At 45.9% G+C, this 21967-nt stretch overlaps 1 protein-coding gene across 4 annotated transcripts; it reads right to left on the bottom strand.

Annotated features, from left to right (window-relative positions):
- Positions 1-380: 380 nt before the first annotated feature.
- Positions 381-21104, bottom strand: eml4 (EMAP like 4). 4 transcript variants are annotated; one of them, XM_088304630.1, is made up of 24 exons: positions 20369-21104; positions 14864-15034; positions 14395-14500; positions 12686-12853; positions 11420-11554; positions 10576-10601; positions 10404-10439; positions 9847-9970; positions 9207-9356; positions 9033-9102; positions 8063-8173; positions 7886-7981; positions 7567-7701; positions 7171-7303; positions 5113-5261; positions 4914-5039; positions 3764-3895; positions 3598-3665; positions 3434-3522; positions 2720-2817; positions 2431-2518; positions 2255-2353; positions 2029-2159; positions 381-1941 (listed from the first exon to the last, which is right to left on the bottom strand). In XM_088304630.1, exons 2-24 carry the CDS (start codon positions 15024-15026, stop codon positions 1540-1542), a joined length of 2835 nt encoding a protein of 944 aa, XP_088160756.1. In that variant the 5' UTR covers positions 15027-15034; positions 20369-21104; the 3' UTR covers positions 381-1539. The 4 variants fall into 4 exon arrangements, with proteins under 4 accessions (XP_088160756.1, XP_088160755.1, XP_088160757.1 ...); XM_088304629.1 differs by having other exon boundaries at positions 20676-21103; XM_088304631.1 differs by lacking the exon at positions 10404-10439 and having other exon boundaries at positions 20676-21104.
- Between the last annotated feature and the right edge of the window lie 863 nt (positions 21105-21967).

Genomic DNA, 21967 nt, shown 5'->3' with positions numbered 1-21967 from the left:
GAATTGAGACGACTAGTTTGTTTAACGTATTGGAGATGTCGTACTGTGCAAGCGGTCTTTGAACACTCCTCGAGTTATTGAACGCGAATGACGTCATTATTTGTCTTTTGCCTCTCTTGTCTACGTTACTGTCACATGCGAATCGTGGAAGTGTTTTGCAGCGGTGTTACGTTTTCTGCAGCAGTCCGTTTTACGGCAGTAGAGTTTACGTCAATGGCACCCGTTGCCGTGGCAGTTACGGGGCCGCTACGTCACGTCCGGCTTTCCGACGAGACGTATTGGCCGGACCAAACTGTCATCAAATACGACAAAATAGACACGTTCTTGTTTTTTTATCTTTAATATATTGAGTTTTACCTACCTACAATGAGCAATCAAAATAGATTTTTACCACAATTTTATTTTTGCTCATCAGGTTCAACGCTCCCATGAGGAAGGGATTCAACAAGCTAAAAAAGCGCAGAACATATCAAATGATGTTACTCAGAAGATTTAAAACGGAGAAGAAAAAAAACATGCAAAAAAAAAAAAACCCTCCAAAAACGAACTACTAAACTAAAATGTACATACAGGCCCAGTGGCAGTTCTTTCAGGCCCACCAAAACATGGCTCATGGTGGATGGCCCAATAAAAAAAGAGACGCACGCCATTTGCACATGCCATCCTCAAAGAAAAATAAAATGTCCTGGGAAGAGGAACGAGGTGGGGCAAGCGCATTTATTCGCTTTCGGCCGCTCCTGTCCTTGTTGTGGCGTGGTGCGGTGTAAAGCAGTCACGTGGGAAAGTTTCGTCAACATCACACCAGATTTTCCTTTAGTTCTGAAGTGCATTAAGGGCAGCTTTTGAGGCAAAAACCTTAAATCATATTCACGCAAAAAAACACTCAAGTCATTTGACTTGGTGAAGTGTGACGCAAACGGAATGTAGCCAATCAAAGAAGCGCCCCAATTGACCAACATGGATGCAGATGGAATATTTTTTTTTTTTTTTGTGGTATAAACCCAGACAGCTAAAAGTATTTTATAAATCTCAAGTCATTTGTTGGCATCTCGGCCACCCTAAAACACACTCGCCTGCCTGCGCTTCCTTGGAAACGCCAGTTTGTCTTCTTGGTGGTTGTGACATCACGTGAGATTTCAGCCTCAAATGATGTGATCCGAGGTGGGTGGAAGACAGAATGTTCATGTGTGCGGCGCTCCGAGGTGAGACTATCAGAGCAGCACCAAACATCAATTTCCATCTTCACGTCACATCAAAACAATCTTTGAAGGTTTCAAGAATCCTTATGCGTCTACCAGGACTGACGTGCTGAAAAGGTTTTGGAATGTGGGAGGGAAAAGTCGCCTGAGCACGAGAAGGACAACATACTAACTACATGCCAACACCACACAGGAAGGCCGCTGGGGTCCTTTGAACCCGGAAGCTCAAAAATGCGATGCTTCACCCAAGTCGGCCTCGTTCGATTGGCGGGTGAAGCTTGAGGAGATTTTCAAAATGTTACAAATGACGAACGTTGGCCGACCTTTGCTTCTCAGCGACTTACGAGGGGAACGTGAGGGGTGGCGGGCCCTCGTCCTCATTGGGCCCCACCTCCTCGTTGCAGCATGCGTCTGTGTCGTCATCGGGCGCAATGGCGTTTTCGGCGGCGACGACGCGTTCCCCCACATGGTCTCCGCGTGCGGCCGCGTCGTCACAAGGAGACGGGGTTAACTCTGAGGAGGGAGCCGGGGTCGGGGTTGACGATTTTCCCGGCCCATTGGCGTCGGCGGCCGAGTGCTGGCGCGGGAGCGCGTCGCTCGGTAGAGAGTTGCTCTTGTCGACCAAACGCCACTGCAAGATGCTGGTGTCCTTGCCGCCCGTGGAGATCAGGTGACTGTCGTCAAACAGGAAGCTGACGTTGGTCACGTGACTGCTGTGAGCACTGTACTTGTGACTGGGAGCCTGCCATCCAACACACGCACACGCACACACAAGGAGTGAGCGGCGGGAAGTGACGGGCGCGCCGCCGATCACGGTGGCTCGGCTCACCTTGGGTGTGGCACACGGGTACGAGAAAAGATGAACTTTGCAAAAGTCGTCAGCCAACGCCAGCACCTTCCTGTTGTGCGAGCGGATCAATGCGTTGATGTCCGTCCCGTCCGAGCCCTCCGGCCACACGCCTGACGCACGCAGACAAAAAAAAAACAACAACTCCAGAACAGCCACCAAAACCAAGTCTTGGATCTTGCTCTCGTTTTGTCTGGCGCACGCTAACCGAAGACGTGATATCCCAGCACGCAGGTGTACGTGGCCCAGTCGATGTCTTTGCAATCGGAGCGATTTCGGATGTATTTGCAGCCATTTGGAACGTCCCCTAAATGAGCAGAAAAAGAAGAAGAAGTCCAAGCCTGAACACGAATTGTACACGTGGCAACACCTGCGTTGACTGACAATAGAGAATCTCGTAGTCTCCGGAGTTGGACATGATGAAGTTGTTGTCAGGCGACCAATCCAGGTGTGTGATGTAACTGGAGTGACCCTGGAAAGACAAATCAATAATTGATTTGATTCATTCATTTATTACAAGCTATGAAAGAAAAAGTGGAAGAAAGAAAGAAAAAGATCATCCATGGATGTCATCGCTGAACGCGGTTTGAAGTACAAAAAAAGTTGTTCTTCGTATATTTTTCCAAACAGTCCCCTCCCCCTTTTGAGCGCACGAGGCGAAGTTGGGACTTACGGAGCACTTTCCGTATCGGCTGTACTTTCGTCCTCGGTCGGCCACGTTGTACACGTAAATGAAGTTGTCGTGAGATCCCACCGCCAGCAGCGTGCCATCTGCACACACAAAGTGGGACTTGACAGCGCTCCTATTTTCAAAGCAGACATTACAGCCACAGTGTTTCCCACTTTTCGCCACAAATGAATTTTGAAAGCCGCCACGATTCACTTCGACAGCTGCGCATGTAGTCGCTATGCTTCTCGTGTGCGTCCGCCAACAGCTTTCCTTTCTGCCACGATACGAGACTCTAGTAGCAAAGGTGTCGTCTCACACGTGCCAGAATTGATGTTCGTGGGTTGGCATGAGAGTTGCGGACGGCTCGGACAATGTCATGAACTTGTAAATGCACCGCATGGTTGCAAACATTGATCGTTTTTGTTTGACTCTGAACATTTAAAAGATGGAGATAAGCCCCAAATTTAAATCTGGATTCAAATTTCAATTCATGATCTAGCCCTACTTCCTATGTTAGGAGAAATGTCTTTTTCTGTAGAAATTCTTGAAAACTGGCAATCGAAAAGCAACGTCACGTCAATTTCTATGCGTGAAAAGTATGACATCTGTCGGTGACGCAAGAAAGGTTGGGACCACTTCGTGATGGGGGATCATGTAAAACCAACTAGAAGTGATTGTGACTCCGCCCCCTCTATCTCAGCAATTGACTCTACCCACCTACAGAGAAGCGCATGACGGACAGCTGCTCGTTGCCGTCCGTGTGGATGGCAACCAGATCGGTGGTCTCGGCGTCCAGCACGAACCACCTAACACACACATCACACACATTAGCCTGGCCTACCGCATCGTCCAGGCCGGCTCACCCTTGATGCAACACTCACTTTCCCGAATGTGTTCCTATGGCGACCACTCTTCCGCAGGGATGGAAATCTGCGCAGTGGCCATGTTCCTGCGTGAGGAGCACAGCTGTCAATCATCTCGGCAGGGCAGCAACAACAACAAAGTTCTGCAGTGACGACATCAAGACAAGGTGACATCAACACTCACCTCCACACTGCGACTCCACTGGAGCTTGTGATCGGTGGCATTCCACAGACACACCAGACGGTCCTGGGCGCATGTCAGGAACAAATCTTTGGACGGGTGCGATGCCAACCCCCACAGCTCGTCCGTGTGACCCTAAACGCAGAACCCAACTGCGTCACAACGCATGACGCCGAGCCATGCGTGCCAACAAGTCACGTGGCATCATGCCACGTCACACAGCGACCGCAGCAGTTTTGGACGATATTGAATTTCGTCACAAAATCCCAGAAGGAGCCAAACCACCAAAAGGAAGGTCACACTTGCTTCTTTTGCCAAGGACAAAATCCGTTTGCCTTTTGTGTTCTTCATCAACACAACATGGCTTGCTTTGCCCAACAACATTGGCTACTGACCAGAAAGCGGCGAAAACAAGCTTTTTGTGAAATGAAAAAACGTCAAACAGAACAAGGACGAGAAGGTGCTGTATTTCATTTTTTTTGCAACACCTCAAGCTATAAACAAGCTCATTCAGAATGCTGCGGCTTGGGTTCTGACCAGAACAAAAAGATCAGAACATATGACTCCAGTCTTAAAGCTCCCAATAAACTGCAGAATAGGTTTCAAAATTTCTGCGACTGGTCTAAAAGTCACTCAATGGTTTGAGTTGTTAACACATTCAAGAAATGCTGATTGAATACAAAGCCAATCGTGCTCGGCGATCCGGAGCACAGAGTTCAAAGTAAACATGGCGAAGCTGCATTTAGCCGTTATGTTGTACACTAGAGCTGGGCGATGAACCGAAAATTTACCGTTACTGAAAATGATAACAATAACCGACATCATTTTGCCCATGTGGGTAAATTCGGTGTTTAAAAAAAAAAAAGGAAACGTCTCTTCTGTCTGCTGCTATGTTCATGCCCCTTTAAGACGGCTACAGCGCGTGTCTTCCCGTGACTCCACCCATCTGAACAAGAAAGAAACTGACGACGTGGCGCGCTGCTCATTTTTATAAGCTATTTTTTTCCCGCTGCTTTGCATTTGAATGTTGTCAACAGTTGTGTTTATAAATTAAGTTTGTAGGTTTTGTGTCTCTGCTCGTATGAAGCACATGAAGCAGAGGAAAGTGTGCCGACGGCCACAAGGTGGTGCTGTGACCGGCATATGTCCTCACCTGCACTTCCACCGTGATGCCGTCATGGAAGGTTCCTCGGAGTATAAAGTTGCGTGATGTTCCCACCAGAAACTCCTCCCCCTTCCCTTCAGACACGGCTCGGATGCTTCCGTATTGGTCCGGAACCTTCAAACACAAACACGCTGTGAAATGTCACAAATGGCAAACGCGTGCGTGCGCACAAGCGAGCGAGCTCCACCTCGATGCTGCGCTCGGCTCGGACGTGGAGGTCCCAAAGGACGATCTTGCGGTCTTTTCCTCCTCCGCTCAGCAGGGTGCCGCTCCTCATCTGGCACAGGCAGAACACGCTGCCCTCGTGACCTTTCACCTGACGGCTTATCTGAAAGGCTGGCCCGTAAAAGACGCTTGTTAAAAGCAGCCAGCAGCAGTGTTGTTTTCGTCAACGATGACGAAAATATTTCGTTAACACCCCTTTTTTCCATGACCATAACGAGACGTTGACGAGCTAAACGAGGTTCTTTGATGACGAAAACATGACATTTTCGTTGACGAGACGGGACGAAATTGTTAGCGTGTGGTTCGTCAGACGCTCAAAATTGATGACATCCCTTCCTATTGTACACGTAATCTGTCTTTCAAAACATTGCAATGAAGTGCAACCTATCTTTCGTTTGGGCACGCCCACCACCGGGACAGCACGCCGGGCGCATGCGCACCCTCACACATACTGGTGTCGCACGAACACGTCTGCGGTCATTCGTCTCGGCTCGCACACGCTGACACGCGTTCCTTTGACCGACTGTGATGATCGCGAGGCTACTTCGTTCTGATAGCCGCAAACTGGTACAAGTAAAAAAGTCACATGTTTGATAAAGTTTGTACTTGTGCTACTGTACTATAGAACAAGTCTACTACTGGTCTATGTTGTTAAAACGTTTTTATTTTATTGTGTTGCTTTAAGCGAAATAAAGCCACAACACTTGCCAAATGAAAAGTTTTGGTTCTCGGCTTATTTTGGAGCAATGAGCATCGATTCCACTGTTACGTTATCTGTTCCTAATGCATCATCCTTAATGGTCCGTCAGAAAGTCTTTGCTATTGCTATTGAACTAAAACTGACTAAAACCTTTCTGAGTTTTGGGTGCATAAATTTACAAAAACTAGACTAAAACCTTTTCCTTGGCGTTTCCGTCGACTAAAACCTTTTTGAGTTTTTGTCGAGTAAAACTATCACGAATAGGAATGACTAAATCTGACGAAAACAAATAAGCATTTTTGTCCAAATGACTGAGACTAAGCCGTTTCATTTCAACATTCTCCAGAAAGAAGAACGTTTGGGTTCAATGTCCTGCCCGAGGAGACTCTGCCAGCCGGGACTGGAACGGGCAACCCTTCAGTCAGCGCGCGAGCCGATTGGACGGGAGCACAACTACTGGACTGAGTCATTTGTCTTCAACATGGAAGACCAAATTTTCCAGAGGGGCTGCAAGGGATCAACGACACGTTAACTCATTTCAAGGGCAACATGGATCGGAAACAACAATCAATCGAGTCTCCAGCTTGGTGACGTCATGCGCAGTTTGCTCAAGAATGGAACATTGTGTTCAAATATTTGTTTTGATAAAAGGGAAGCAGTCGATTCTGCGATTGGCTGGCAACCATTTCAGGGTGGACCCGCCCGCTGCCCAAAGACGGCCAGGATAAGTTTCAACGCGTCAGGTGACGACAAAACTTTTCAGAGATTTTTGGTGAAAAACAACAGAAGTGACAAAAAACAGAAGCAGAAGTTGTTTTTGGAAAATAGTATTTGCATTCCGCCCCAGAGACAGATGGCCCGTCTGTCCGTCGCAGATGGACTGACAGAAACTCGCCCAGCCTGTGTTGCGTGTGCAATGCGCCCATAAACGACTTCAGATCCAAAGTGAAATAGGGCAACGCGGCGGAACCGCTCTCTTGAGGCATGCATTTGTAAAAATAAAGGTGATCAAATTTGATCATAGAAGTTACTTTTGTGTTGTGAAATACTAAAGTTGAAAATTAAAAATGAGAAATATAGTGAGAACATTTTCGTTTGGTTGATGTTCAGCCTCACTGAAAATAATGTTTGCTTTGAAGGCGCATTGCAACGAATACGTTTATGATTGCCGATGAGAGTTCAGCATATTTTTAAAGTGTGACATTGTGGAACATGGCAAGCAGGGCGCAAAAAAAAAAAACCTAAAATAAAACAGATTTCATTTGGATCTGCAGGCCATATGAATAATGTGCACATCCATGTGCAACAGGACGTCCTCACCTCGCGGTCCTTTCCCTGAAGTCTCAGCGGCACTCCTGGTCCACACGAGCAGAACGCCTCCCGAGTCACCGGTCAGAATGTCGCCGTTCATTAGGAAGGCCAGACACTGGATGAACTTTGGCTTCTCGTATTTCTGGGAAACAAAAACACACACACACACACGTGATTGGTGAACTAAAAACAATACGAGACAATTTCATTGCAGTCGGTGAGACCAAAAGGGAGACAACACTGCAACCCGGGTTCTTTTGGCGTTTATTTTTTAATGTTTGATTTATTTCAACTATTAGGCTGAGTATTTGCTTGCGCTGCACCCAAGTGTGACATAGTACCGCGAAGTACGTTCGCCGACTCAGATGGACCGAAACGACGACTGACAAAGGGCTGCAAACATACCCCAAAGATGCCTTGCTTCCGAGCCAACGAGGTGCCGATCCAGGCCCAGAAGAAGATGTGGGACTTTCCGCAAGTGATGATGGTGTTTGGGTCCATGGGGTGAAAATCCACAACCAGGACCACGTCGGTGGTGGTCTGCAAAGACGACAAAGATGACGAGCAATTGCGCAATGTGCCCAGAGCAGAGCATTCCAAAAAATAAAAGAAGGAACTACTTTTGTGTTGTGAAATACTAAAGTTGAGTTGCTTCTCACTAAGACATTCAAAAGTTTTGTGCAAATGATCCGTCTCATGACAAATGAGAGGTAACACGACGCACCTTGATTTCGGCCATCTTGGACTTCTTCTGCCAGTCCCAAACGGTCAACATGTGGTCGTTGGAGTCATCGACCACACTCAGATGCTGACCCGAATCCTGAGGCGACAAATGCGCACGTGGATGTGAGCTGAGGACAAAACCCGTCACGTGACGTCCAACGATGCGAGGGGCACTTACGGCTTTGGAGAAGGCCAAGGAGCCGACGCCTCGCTCAAAAGTTCCCAAACCGACGAGCTGCAGGGTGGACAGACTGACGCTGTCCCAAACGCGCACGTGCGGCTGTACGGCCTGGGCGGCAAAAAGGATTCATTTAGTGAGGGATCGAGAACAGAAGAACATCAACGCAAAGCCAGAGCCGAGGGTTCCGATCTCAATTCATTGGCCCGAAAACTCTTCCCTGCCTACAAATCATGTTCCCCTGTTCATCTATTTATGGCAGCGACGTATAGTGACAGGCAGCAGCGGATGGCTGAAGGTACATAGCGTGTTTGTCGCCATTCATAAAGCACAAGAAGTCACGGAATGTCAGACTCAGAATTATCTTTTTTGGCCACGTACGGAAAACACGCGAGAAATTTGTCGCAGCTGTCAGAGACAGTGGCGGACCGAATGTGGCCCCCCGGCCATACGTTGCCCACGTCTGATTTATGCCGTCTTGAGAGTTGAGGACAACCGTTCTGCTGATAAAAGGACCTTGTTGGAAGAGTTCAAATAAGTTCTATACTGGTGATGAATAAAGATTTTTTTTTTTAAATCGGCTCCTTTTTTCCCCCTTGCCAAATAAAAAAATAAATAAATCAGTATCAGTCAAAACATTTTTTTTTTTAAATCCATAGCAGTCGGGGGCCGACCCCAACAGCTTGACTGTTTACTGTACATCATATTTGAATTTTTAACCGATACCAACTTAAAAAAAAATAAATAAAACAACGTAGTCGCTAAAAGAACGTTTTGTTCCCCTTGTTTTTCAAAAGCCTTCAAATGTGACTTTGCTACTAAACTTGGAAATGTGAAAGGTTTCCATGGAAACAAAACCATGACTGCCATTTTGTCAACCTTCCTTTTTGCATTTTGGAGCATCTTTTTAATTCACATCAAATCTGGTGGAACATCCTAACAACGACATCTTTTCATTTCTAAAGCTCACCCGTCCATCTTTGTCCACACCGGCAATTTGCCCCGTGGCGATGCGAATGTTGTCGGGATGAATGGCGAGACTTGTGGCGAGAGAAAGAAAGGAAGAGTTGAGATGAGATAAAATGAGATGAGGGGGTCACGAGCGCTACACGAGAGAGTGCAGCAGCAGCAGCAGACGTCTCACCACTTGACGCAGTCGGTGTGTCCCAGGTAGTGCCTCTGAGTTCGCTCGTCCGAGTTGAACAAGACCACCACGGAGGCGATGAAGTACAACATCTCCCCGGTGGGAAGCAGGTACACGTTGGCTCGGCAGTCTCGTCCCCGGTAACCATATCTCAAGACGAGCGGTCAAGGAAGAGCTGGCGGGTGTCACTCGGGCCAAAATGGCCTCCTTATCACGAGTACCGCCTCGTTCATCTAAAAAGGCGGCGATCTCACCACCATGACTGAGACCGATCCCCCCAAAAATCTAATTGCTTGTGCTCTCACCAGGAAGATGTCTCAGACGTTGACAAGCAACTGACTTGCAAGTCACTGCGACACAGCGATAAACACACTCAGGAAGTCATTACAATTAGATTGGTTGATATTGACATCAATTTTAATTAAAAACTAAAATATATATACATATATAATGATCGCTCTCCAAACTTTATTTCTTGAGTTACCCAAAGCAACTATTTCTGCAAGATTTTATGGCAGACAAAGATCGCTCGCCCTCACGCTCGTTGGGATCATCCGCCACGCCGCCTTTCGCTCAGCTAGCTTTGCCGCCACGAAAATTCTCATTGTTAAGGTGCTCTAGAAATGGAAGCAAAGGATACACCCATTCCAACTTGAGCTTCTCAGAAGGAAGTTCTGTGCGGACATCGTCGTAGTTTTCCACATTTGAGGGCAGAAACATGGTGATGGGTCGTCCCCGCATGAACATTTTGATGGGGTTTCCCTCTGCACCGGTCCCAAAACACACAAAGAGACACACAAAGACATTGGCGCGCTTAGCAAAGGTTGAAGGTCAAATGTCATCTCGTTCAAAGACATTTAAAAAAATAAACGGATGAGTTTGAATTAGTGGGTTGCAAGTGACAAGCGCACACAAACCAAGCAAAGCAAAGTGAGGACGAGGCAGTGACACAAACATCTGCTGAACCAGTTCACACGTCAGAATCCGGATCTGCCGTCGACCGGCGAGTAGGAAGGCGAGCGCCAAAATGACGGTGGCACAAACAGGTGTGAGAGCAGGCAGTGGAGAGATGCTGACCATGGAAGCAGAGAGAGAAAGAGAGAGAGCAGAGAAAACACCATTGGCCCACCTCACAAACCGTTTGCATGCTTGCAAGGGTTAGCTGGTTAGCTGGCTAGCTGATTGCTCAGCACTTACCTGCTTGGCTGTTTTTCTCCCGGGTGGACATTTTGGCTGTTATGAGACAACGACATCATCACTGAACAAACAACCACAAGCTGCCACCAATCAAACACAATTGTGCAGGAACATGATGATGATGACGACAGATTTCTATGGCCAGGCTACTTAGACAAAATGAAGTGATTACCTTGACACGCCACCAGCTCTTTGTGCCTGTAAGGCAAACCAACAAACTGGATCAGAATGTGTGGGAGCAACATGACAAGAGGCGGCCATCTTGGTGGAAATGTCTTTTAAAATCCAAAACTAATACATGCATTCAATATTTAATAGTGCACATTGGAAAAGTTTACAGAAAAGAAACACCCAATTCAACCATTTTTGCCCCACTCTCCATTGAATTCAAGGCTCATTCTGCTGCTCGTTGTACGTGCAATGGCCACTAGGGAGCAGCATAATACAAAAGGACAACTCAGCAGTAATATTTGTTATTCTTCACAGAAGACATAAGATATAGCATCTTTGTGATTTTTTTTTTTTTTAAATGTGATGAGGACTTTCAACGTAATTTAAAAAAAAAAAAATCATTTTGACTAGTCGACTTCGAGAACCCATGATGGTGGTGCCTCTGCAAAGTTAGCAAGAGATCATTTTTGACTAGCATTGAAATACCAAGCAGGGCGTGATCATAGACGGCGCTGGTCATGCGCTCAGCTTGCTTCCGAGCCATGTGTACGCCTATTGACCGACGGCGAGAACATTTTGACCCGGGGCTCAAAAGCAAAGATTTGCCCACTCTTGGCCGCATTGTTTTTGGGACAAAGGACTTTCTGGCTCAAATCAAAAATGCACTTTTGGGCCAGAAATTTACAGTGCATCCCGAGTTTTAATGGTTGAAAAAACAAAAATCTTGTTTGCTATCAAGATAAAGAAAGCGAGTGTTTTGAATAAATTCAGTCGTTTACTTTCTCAGAGTTGGCAAATGAGCCTTTTGGATTTGGCAGCCATATCGGGCACGTGTGTGCACGTACCTGTCTGCATTCTTCACTACTTTGGCGAGCAGTTTGGAGGTAGATGCTGCTTTGACCAACTTGCTCCGGGTGTCGTCAGACATGTCCAAGGTGCTACTCTGGGAACGCTCCATGCCCGCCGAGCGCCTCTGGCCCCTGACACACGCACACATACGAGCAACGATGAAGAAAGTGCAAAAATGCAGACAGGGCCTGCTGGAGGGGTTAGCGCCAGCGCCAGCGCCAGCGCCAGCTAAGTGTCAGGAAGTAGTACCTGCAAAGACGAGGGCTGTGTTAGGAATCACTCCCTGGCCGCTCCTAAAGGCGCGCCTCGAGCAAGAGCAACGTCCCAAAACAAACATCGAATTTTGAGTGCTTGCATTTTGAGATGTGATTTTGCTGCGCGCACGTGTTGGCAGTGCAAGCAAAGCAGTGAGCAACGCCCATGCGACATTTTTCATGGATTTTGCGACCGGGTCAGCCGACAGTGGTCCTTGTGATGACTGAAGGGAGGCCCGACGACGATCAGATAGTTGCTGCTTAAAACGTCAGCTCTACAATTGAAAAGTGGTGAAAAAATGATGTGCATTGAAGTCATGATGAATAAAAATAAAAATAATCAAGTAAAATGGTAATTGTGTGTGTGTGTATTTTGATTTTAATGACAGCTTTTAATTTTTTAACCCCAAATGAGAACAATATTTAGTACTCTGGCGTAACCGAAGGAGTTAAAAAAGTCAATTAAATGAACGCTTGAAATAGCAAAGATGGAAGACAGACAAAAAAAGCCTTTCCTTGAGTGCCTTGACATGAATTTAATCAATCCCTTAACCACACTCCTAACTCAAAGCGCTCCTATCTCAAACCACGTTTTCCCATTGCAATAAACGGAAAGGCCACGGCACCATTGCAGCCCTCAAAACGGTGATTCGATTTGACACATTTTAACGTAACCTCCGCCGCGGCTTACTGGATATGCAAATCGCTACAAAGCTCGTCATTAGGGGACAAGTGGATGATTCCCAGCACAGCCAACAAGTGCAACTTAGTACCAACACACACGCGTGTGAGCACTCACACGCACAAAGGAGAGCAAGCAAGCAAGTGGAGGAAATGCAATCGGTTAGCTGAAAGCAGGCCGAGGTTACGATCGCATGGCAAAGAACAAAAGCGACGAAGAAAGGAAGGACAGGGATGTGTGAGCAGTCAGACGAGGGGGAGTCAGGAAGCTTAGGAGCAATCTTGAGGTAGCCACCCGGGCAAAAAAAAAGGGGGGGGGGGAGACACCTTTTGGGGGGTGCCTGGCTTTTACTGGTGTCTCCCGGATGGATTCTCTGTGGACTTTGGGGGTGGTGAGGGGGCCCAGAGGAGGGGGGAGCTTCCTCCCGTTCGCGGATCTCCTCCATCGGACATTTCTGGCCACCCGATGTCTCCTTTCTGGGATCGTCCACTCCACTGTGGACGCAAGCACGCAAACAGCAGTTGATTCAACGTAGCATCGGTGCGTCGACTACATTTGCTTCCCCTCGTGCTTTATAACGACTTCTTGAGACACTTCATCGCTTCGAGTGGACTTGCACTCATCCAAATTCAGCAGCAGCTCAGTACATTTGCAAAACAGAGCCTAGTTAACATTTGGGAATGCCTCAAGAAGTCTGGTGCAGCCAGACTCTCACTTCTAAGTCACATTTTGTTTCACCAGATTTCACTGCTTAAATGAGGTGATCGATCAAGCAAACAGCATAACTGAGATTTGTGTGTAGAGAGTGGTGAGAAAAAAAACACTTGCTTTTTGTGGCTTGGCAAACACACCCGTATCATTAGGAATCCTTCATGTCCGTAAAACACATCACTATCAAAACAGTTTTTACCAATAAATTGCTCAAATATCAATGGGCAATAAATCTTTTCGGGTTGAAAAGAATGCTCAAATTATTTTGTACCTGGATTACGAAAAGAAAATGCTTGATGAATTTTTTTCTCTCTCCAGTATTTTCGTGCCAACAAGTTGTCAACAATAGTTTATGGTGCATGATAGTAAGATGCCGGCAAGACGATAAAAAGACCAACTTCAAAATAAACCTTAGTAAATAATATAAGGATATCAATGCCTATGTAGACTTTTACTTTGAAATCCTTCCAGGCAGCGTAATAGGTGCATAGAAATTTGTTGGTGAACGCTAGCAAACTGTGAATTCCATAAACTCACACGCTGATGATGACTATAGTGGTCATTATTTCACCTTCTCACGTTCATCTATTACATGTACCATGTTGTCATTCATTTAAAAATTTTCTTGTTTCGGCTTGCCACAGAACAGGATCTTGTCATGCCTTGTTTGCTCAATAGCTGTAGTATTGATCTCTACTTTGGAAAAAAAACACTCACCACTTATTTTATCGCAACCATCTTCATATGTAAAGACAGATTTCAAGAGGTTTTTCGTCACTTATCCTCTAAAGCATACAAAATTATTTGACGTGTTGGCTCTAGAGGTGAGCAGGAGCAACGCAGGGATTTCTTCGCCTCACGACCAAATCTACACCCTCAAGAGCAACCCAATCGTTGTTACAACTGCGATAATATCGCTATCACATAGACGATGTTTTTCCAATATGGTGCAGCCCAATTGTCCACGTGATTGTGAAATGTCACAATATGCGACAGAACGGCCATTGTTCACCCTTATTTGGACCCGTTTTTAAACCGACTAACTTCGTAAGAAGGTCCTGCTGTCGTTCAAGTGTAAGAAGATTTTTTTTTTTTTTTTTAACTTGAGTGTGAAGTGATTGGTACTCAGGTACAAAGCACCCCAAAATGGACATTCAACAATCTCGTGAGGGGCTGTGTGAATGCACTCGCTATTAATTCATAGCACATCGCAGGAAGTTTTGATTTCAAGCATACTGAAAGTCATTTTTGTTCTCTCAAGTCAAACGCCGGGACCACGAGAATCACCCAGATCAGCCATTGCCTGCAAATGCGTGCTGCTTACCTCTTGGCGGCAGACGACACGGTTTCCTTTCTGGTGACGGAGGCGGAGTCTCTCTTTCGTCCAGATATCCCCCCGTTCGTGATGCAGGAGTTGGACAAGGCTCCACCTAAAGGACACTTTCGATTTGATTCCTCTCATGTTCAACCGAGCCGTGCACGTCGACATGAGTGTGTTGCCAAACTGCAAATGCGGCCTCGCCGTGATTTGGATAGCGGGAGCAATTTGAAAGTTAACACGTCATTCACAGCAACTTGTATTCACTTGAAGTTAGGTTGACACCATTTATCAAAAGTCAAAAAAACGGATCGCATGCAGTAAACATGCGCGTGCCTGCCGCTGAATGCTTCGATTTCAAAGTCCTTGATTAAAGTAATGACATGTTTTGTTGCAAAACATTTCGGAGATATCATACTTGCCTAGAGCCACAGTCTATCTTGACCGCTCACCTGAGTCGGCAAAAGCTAAATACCTTTTCCTTTCTGCTGTTTCTTGGCGTCTTCGGAAGCCGCCAAACGACGGAGGACGTCGGCCAGCGCCGCTTTCATCACCGTCACTTCATCTTCTTGCTGCTGCACACGAAGCTCCAGAGCGCAAAGCCGCTCATTCACGTCTGAAACGCTGGCGCCTGACATGCTGTCGTCTGTAGAAGGAACAAAGTCTTCCTCAACATCGGGGCACAGCAAAAGTCGACACACCTTGTGCTCAAATGCCAAATTACCGTATTTTCATGTCCATAAGGCACTCTTTAAAGAGCCAAATCTTCCCCTAAATAGACGAGGCGCCCTGTACTGCGACTCGTCTTGAGTGCAGACCGAGACCCGTAGATCTGTACACATGCTATCCACTCGAGCAACGGGCCTGATGCTCCATTGAGCATTTCAGAGTGCATGTTAGCACACCCTGTTGGTTGAAGTCTAAGACTACTGAGCGCAGACTGCGTCAACTAAATTCTGTCAATACCACATTTGATGATGGTTTCACACAATCGGTTAGAACAGACCAGTATGTACGTGCAGGAGAAAGCTGGACAAAAGGGCAGCTGTCCACGATGCCGTAGTCTGTCTCATCATTCATGTTATTGCACGCAAGAAACATAACAGGTTTAGACCACACACTGAAAAAAAACACTTCCCAGAGCACACCACTCACATCTCTCTAACCAGTCATCTGATTGGCTGAGGCTGATTGGCTCCCAGAATGCCTCAGTACTCTTTTTGTGTTATTTTTATTTCTTTTTGGGATATGAATGGCATGAGAGATGCATGTTTTGTGTTCATTGTATTTCTTTGTTTGCTTGTATGCTGTTCAGTGATAGTTTTGGTTTTGATTTAAAACCGTAACTCTAAGGAGTGTGTGACTAGAGACATCCTTCCCCTGACATTTGCTATGTTGACATGAGAGCTCTTATAGTGTCAATGGTACTATCATTGACAAAGATGCCTTTCTTCAAATGAGAGGTAGCACCGTGAGCTAGCATGCGCGAGCTAGCATGCGCCTCATATTGCGGGGCGCCTAGCGTGTGCGTTAACTACAGAAATAACACCCACGATTGACGCTGCGCCCTTTGATACGGTGCGTTTATTGGCCGTGGAAATACGGTATTTGCGAGATCCAAAAACAAGACCAAGAAAATCCATCCAAAACTGTTCCGCAGTAGTTAGTTAGGCCGCGTGAATTGTAAAAAATGTTGCGTAAATGACAAAAAGTTGGCATTTGAACACGGGTGTGTAGACTTGTGAGCTCCACAGCACATACAAATATGTTTCGTGCTGCAATCGACATGCAAAAACACAGAGTGCAGTGGAAACCTGCAGATTTGCAAATTTGTATTTCTCTTACGTTTAATCGGGTAAGGCAATCGAGACATTTTTCATTGACAAAAGCTGGCCTGATGGAACATTTTGGTCAAGGCGTAAATAATATGGCCATTGGATACGAAACAATCACTCACAAAAAGCGTGGCCAGTAGCAGTTGTGAAGGAGCCACTTGCCTCATGGTAGCGCTATGTGATCATGTCAACTGTATACAATGTGCTTTGTAACTAACTATGATTCTTAAAAAATAAATACATAAATAAATTAATTAATTAAAAAAAAACGGCACCACATTTCAAGGACGGCCACTCGATGATCAGACGACGTATCCCTACAAGCAAAGACAAAGTAAGCAACGTGCACCTTTCGTTGTTTCGAATGCCGGGAAATTACATTACGGAAGATTATTCTTGCATACGTAGACAATTGAACTCTGACATCATATTCCTTTGTGGACCCAATAAAGTGAGCATAGTTCTAAAACGTGACGTCAATAATTGAGGACAAAGATCAGTCTGAGACAATCATCACCAATGCACAGCTGCGCAAACCACCACCCTTGCCATGAAACAGCCGGCAGCCATTAATAACAACAAACACAGGAAACAGATTGGGTTCCGAGCAGTTAAACAAGTGACCTTTGAACCTTTTTAATATTAACATCAACACCAAAATGTGCAGAGGCGCCTGGGCGGGTCCACGAGCAACACAACAGTGTTCTGTTGGTTTTGATGGTGTGTGAATTGCAGGCGAGCTACTGACCATAATCAAAGCTATAGCAGCCGCAACATTAGCTCCTCAACCACCGCTGCGCTCTCTGAGCTACTCCCTTTAGGAACTGCTTCGTTTCCTAATTATATTGGTACTATTGATGATCTCACAAACAACTTTAATGTCGCTCTGTTAAATGCGCTTGACGCCGTCGCACCTTTAAAAACTAAAACTTGTCCAAAGAGGCTTACTTCGTGGTTTCCAGAGAAAACGCGCATACTGGAACGATCTTGTAGGAGGCTTGAGCGCAAATGGCGTGCGACCAAACTTGAGGTCTTCCGTCAGGCATGGTGCGATAGTTTACTAATATACAAAGAAGCGCTTGATCTAGCCAAAACTAATTATTATTCTAGATTAATTGTCTTACATAAAAACAACCCTAAATATTTATTTGATACCGTAGCAATGCTAACGCAACAGCAACCAACCTCGGATAGCTCTTCCTATTCAGCTCACGATTTTATGCAATTCTTTACTCAGAAGATTGAGTGTATACGTGATGAGATTAAAGACACTGTTCTTAAAATTCCGTCGAATTCCGCGATAAATGGTGTTAATAGGGACATTAGGGCTGATAACTGTCCGATAACCTTATGTCAATTTAAAAAAGTATCTCTTGAAAGCCTAACAAAATTGGTTAGTGCGGCAAAACTTGTGTGCTCGATCCGCTTGCTGGCAAACTAATTAAAGAACTGTTTACGACCCTAGGACCGTCTGTTTTAAATATAATTAATCTATCGCTTACCACGGGCTAGTACCAGCAGCTTTTAGGACCGCCGTTATCCGACCGCTACTTAAGCAACCAAACCTTGACCCAGAGAGTCTCAACAACTATAGGCCGGTTTCAAATCTTCCGTTTATTGCAAAAATTCTTGAAAAAGTCGTAGCGCAACAACTTAATGAATATATGACTGCTAATAATCAATTTGAACCTTTCCAATCGGGTTTTAGAGCCGACCACTCTACTGAGACGGCCCTTGCTAAAGTTACTAATGATCTTCTCATAGCTATGGACGCCGACACCTCATCAATATTACTCTTACTCGATCTTAGTGCCGCTTTTGATACTGTTGATCAGAACATATTATTAAAAAACGCCTTGAAACGTGTGTTGGCATTTCAGGTTCAGCGCTTTCTTGGTTTAATTCGTATCTGTCGGAGAGGACGCACCGTGTAATTCATGGCAATGCGACTTCGGATCTTTGTAAGAACACATGTGGAGTTCCGCAGGGATCGGTACTTGGACCTCTATTGTTTAGCATCTACATGCTACCGCTTGGTGATATTATACGGAAATATAACAGTTATCACTGTTATGCTGATGAGTTATACATGCCGTTGGATATAACGAATCCGCGCGACTGAGGCATGCCTTGCCGAAATTAAACAATGGGTGTCTTTCAATTTTTTGCGTCTTAACTCATATAAAACCGAGATGCTCATCATTGGACCAGCGCGTCATCTGTACCTTCTCAAAGACACCACTCTGAATATCGATAAATGTAATATTACCCAAAAGGATTCAACAAAAAATCTCGGTGTTATATTTGACGCAACTATGTCATTTCAAATGCGCATTAAAAATATTACTCGAACTGCGTTTTTTCATCTGCGTAAGATTGCTAAAATTCACCCAATTCTATCAACGTGTGACGCGGAAATCTTAATCCATGCGTTTGTTACGTCTCGCCTCGACTATTGTAACGTTTTGCTCTCGGGTCTCCCCATGTCGAGTATTAAAAGTCTGCAGTTAGTTCAAAATGCAGCAGCTAGACTCTTAACTAAGACGAGAAAGTTTGATCATATTACGCCGATATTAGCCAATTTGCATTGGCTTCCGGTCCACTTGAGATGTGATTTTAAAGTTCTGCTACTTACTTTTAAAATATTGCACGGCTTAGCACCTTCCTATCTCGTTGACCTCGCGGTACCGTATGTTCCGTCCCGAAACCTTCGCTCACAAAATGCTGGTCTTTTAGTGATCCCGCGAGCCAAAAAGAAGTCTGCACGTTCTAGAGCGTTCTCTATTCGGGCATCAATGCTTTGGAATGCACTACCCTCAGATATTAGAGGCGCCACCTCAGTAGAAATGTTCAAAACACTATTAAAGACGCATTTATACTCTTGTGCATTTAGCTGAACTATTTGTTGGCCTGTTTACTGCCGCTTTTTTCTCTCTTTTCTTTTCTTTTCTGCCCCCTTTTCCCCCGGCTGGGGGATTAGGTGACTGTGACCCACTAGGAAGTTTAAGGCATTGACCAACCGGGCATGCACCTGTTCCAGTGATGTCGTCTTCCTGCAGCGCGACATTTGATCAATTTATTTATATACTTTAGCATCTAATTTAATTATTTGTTGGCCTGTTTACTGCCGGTTCTTCTCTTTTCTGCCCCCTCCTTCCCCTGCTTGGGAATTAGGTGATGGGGACATGCTTTGAAGATTACGGCACTGAAGAACCGGGAAGGGACCTGCTCTGTCGAAGTCGTCTTCATGCAGCGCCTCTTCTGATTTCCTTATATTTCAGCACTTTGTTGAACTACTTGTTGGCCTGTTTACTATTTCTGTTCTTTCTTTTCTGTTCCCAATTCCCCGACTTGGGAATTAGGTGATGGTGATTATCTTGGAAGTGGCTGTTCTGAATTTACACCAACTGACCGGTACAAGATCGAAGGCTCATCTTCGGATATGCTGCCATGGATATTACGGCCCTGGATGAGGACCCACTCCACTGAAGTCATCTTCCTGCAGCACTTCATTCAATTGACTCTCGCATTATCTCATCTATTATTGCATAGCATCATTGTATGTGTCAAATGTTGCCCAGTTGGCATCCATTGCAGCCTGGTCATCCTGGAAGGGGGATTCCCCCATCTGTGGTCCCTTCTCAAGCTTTCTCACTTTTCCCCTAATGGGGTTTTTGAGTTTTTCCTTGCCCTCCTGGGGGTTAAGATTGGGGATGTCGATTGTGGTTATGTAAAGCCCTTTGAGATTGTCTGTGATTAAGGGCTATACAAATAAAATTGACTTGACTGTAACATGACGTCACTAACGTGAAGGAAGGGGGGGGGGGCTCTAGGCATTGGAGACGGTTTTGGTGTGGAGTGGACTAGAGTAGATACCATAGGTGGAAACGTGGCTCAAATAATTTAAAGAGTGCAGCAGGCGGTGTCTGCACTTTTCGTTCCAATCATGTGAAAATTCATTTCGGGGAACAAACTGCCTTCACTTTAGCGCTCTGATTTTGGAAGGACATGCACGTTTCCCGGCAAGCAACTTCATGTCAACTTTGAACGACAGATTGCAATCTGTCGATGTAATTCGTTTTTTCTACCGCCCTCGAAATTAAGCATTGAAGGTAAAAATGACGTCAACAAAAAGGGTCTCCCACCTGCCTTTGGCTTGATGACAACATGCGCGAGTCAGCAGCTGGTGACGTCAGATGTCAAATGACGTACTAAAAACATGACGTCGGCTTACGACAATCAAAAAGTGTCAATGGAGTTTTGAGTTTCTTTACGCTTTCCGTGACGTCCTCTTCGTTCAGAGCGTTAGTGGCGCATGAATAAAGACGAGCTCGTTATGGTTTTCATGCAGGGAACGTCATGGACGGCTGTGCGAAGTCTCGGTGACACGTGGAAGGAGGCAAGCGCACAGTTTCACCCGCGTTGGGAGCAACCTTTGACCTGTGGACTCACCCAAACTGCCTCCACCGAACGCGTCCATTTCCACTCAGTCAGACAACGCCGGAGGCCAAGGGGGGACCAAGGAGGCCGAAGGAGGCCAGGCCTGGTCCAGCCCGACCCGATCCTGGGTACGGGCGGACCTGCGTTCCGACTGGGAAAAGCGAGCACCACCGCCGCTGCCGCCAATGGCGCCAATGGCTTCCGCTTCCCCCTTTCCGTTGGCGTTTCCAGTGCGGTCGGACCGCGTCTCGCTGCGTTCTTCACGACAAACGGCTCCCGGAGTCTCGCGCGTGTGACGACCGCCGAAAATGAGGCCGGGGAAGGAAAGGAAGGAGGCAAGCATGCGACGAAGCCGAGGCCTGACGGAACCTCAGAACCGACGGACCGAGCGACGCTCACCAGCCCGTCACAGGAAAGAGGGGGATGGGTTTCCGGTTCACAACGGACCCGAAGTCGCTTGCTCGGCGGAAGTGCCCCCTGCTGGTAGAATTTATATTGCACTCTCCTTGTCATGTGCGTCGACTTTATGTTTCTTGGTAAAATAGCAAATTGTCTTTATTTTCATTATGTTGCAAACATTTTAGTTGCCAAAGCCCTTGTGAATTGAATAAAAGTTGAACAAACCATTTTTGACTGACTTCTGATTTCACACCCGTACAGATAATAATAATAATAGTTGTAATAATTGTGATTTGTACGCGTTCACAGTCATTACGGGCCTCAGAGGGAACTCAAAACACACTTTTCCTCCAGCGCCATGCGTCACGTGATTGACAAGTTGCGCGGCGCGGCACGTGCCTAGCAACGGCGTAGAGAAGTTTACACACGCAAATGAAATGTCATATGCACCGCCGCCTTCATGGTCAATTTTGCAACATATAAGTTCATCTTCCAAGTCCCTCTGTTGTCGAATGAAAATGCAATGCCAATATCAAAATTATTTCAAAACAATATAACAGCAGCTATAAAGCAGCTTTATCTACAATTAGGGATTCTTTGAAACAAAAACAAATTGCAACTAAGTGGTTGTGAGTTCGATGCCTGGCCATTGTGATCATGTTCAAGTATCGTTGTGCAAGATACTGAACCACTCCGGACGTTGTCATGATTGCTACTTCAACTCGTCTTCTACTTGTCTGCAAGACATTGACGAGCGCTGCCCAAGAAGACCCATCTTGGGGAGTTGCTAATGGTCAGCAGACTTAATTTGCACTTCCTGCTTCGTGGAAATGAAACGGAGGGAGATTTCGAAGCCAGGTGGGCTTCTGATTGACAAAGATGTTGCTCATTTTTTGCACCTTAGG

This window comes from Idiotropiscis lumnitzeri, chromosome 9, assembly GCF_059441095.1.
Source record: "Idiotropiscis lumnitzeri isolate Australia: NSW breed Sydney's pygmy pipehorse chromosome 9, RoL_Ilum_1.0, whole genome shotgun sequence".
Lineage (NCBI taxonomy): Eukaryota > Metazoa > Chordata > Actinopteri > Syngnathiformes > Syngnathidae > Idiotropiscis > Idiotropiscis lumnitzeri.
The sequence above is the reverse complement of the archived record's forward strand: the minus strand, read 5'-3'. Positions and strand labels throughout refer to the sequence as shown.

Bases quoted from the DNA above. Each gene is read 5' to 3' on its own strand.
- eml4 (XM_088304629.1), bottom strand. From the start codon at position 20,703: ATGGACGCGTTCGGTGGAGGCAGTTTGG. The intron at 9,971-10,403 runs GTAAGTGCTGAG...GGACCGGTGCAG, and splicing joins GGAGAAAAACAGCCAAGCAG to AGGGAAACCCCATCAAAATG. The intron at 2,519-2,719 runs GTAAGTCCCAAC...TTGTCTTTCCAG, and splicing joins GCCGATACGGAAAGTGCTCC to GGTCACTCCAGTTACATCAC.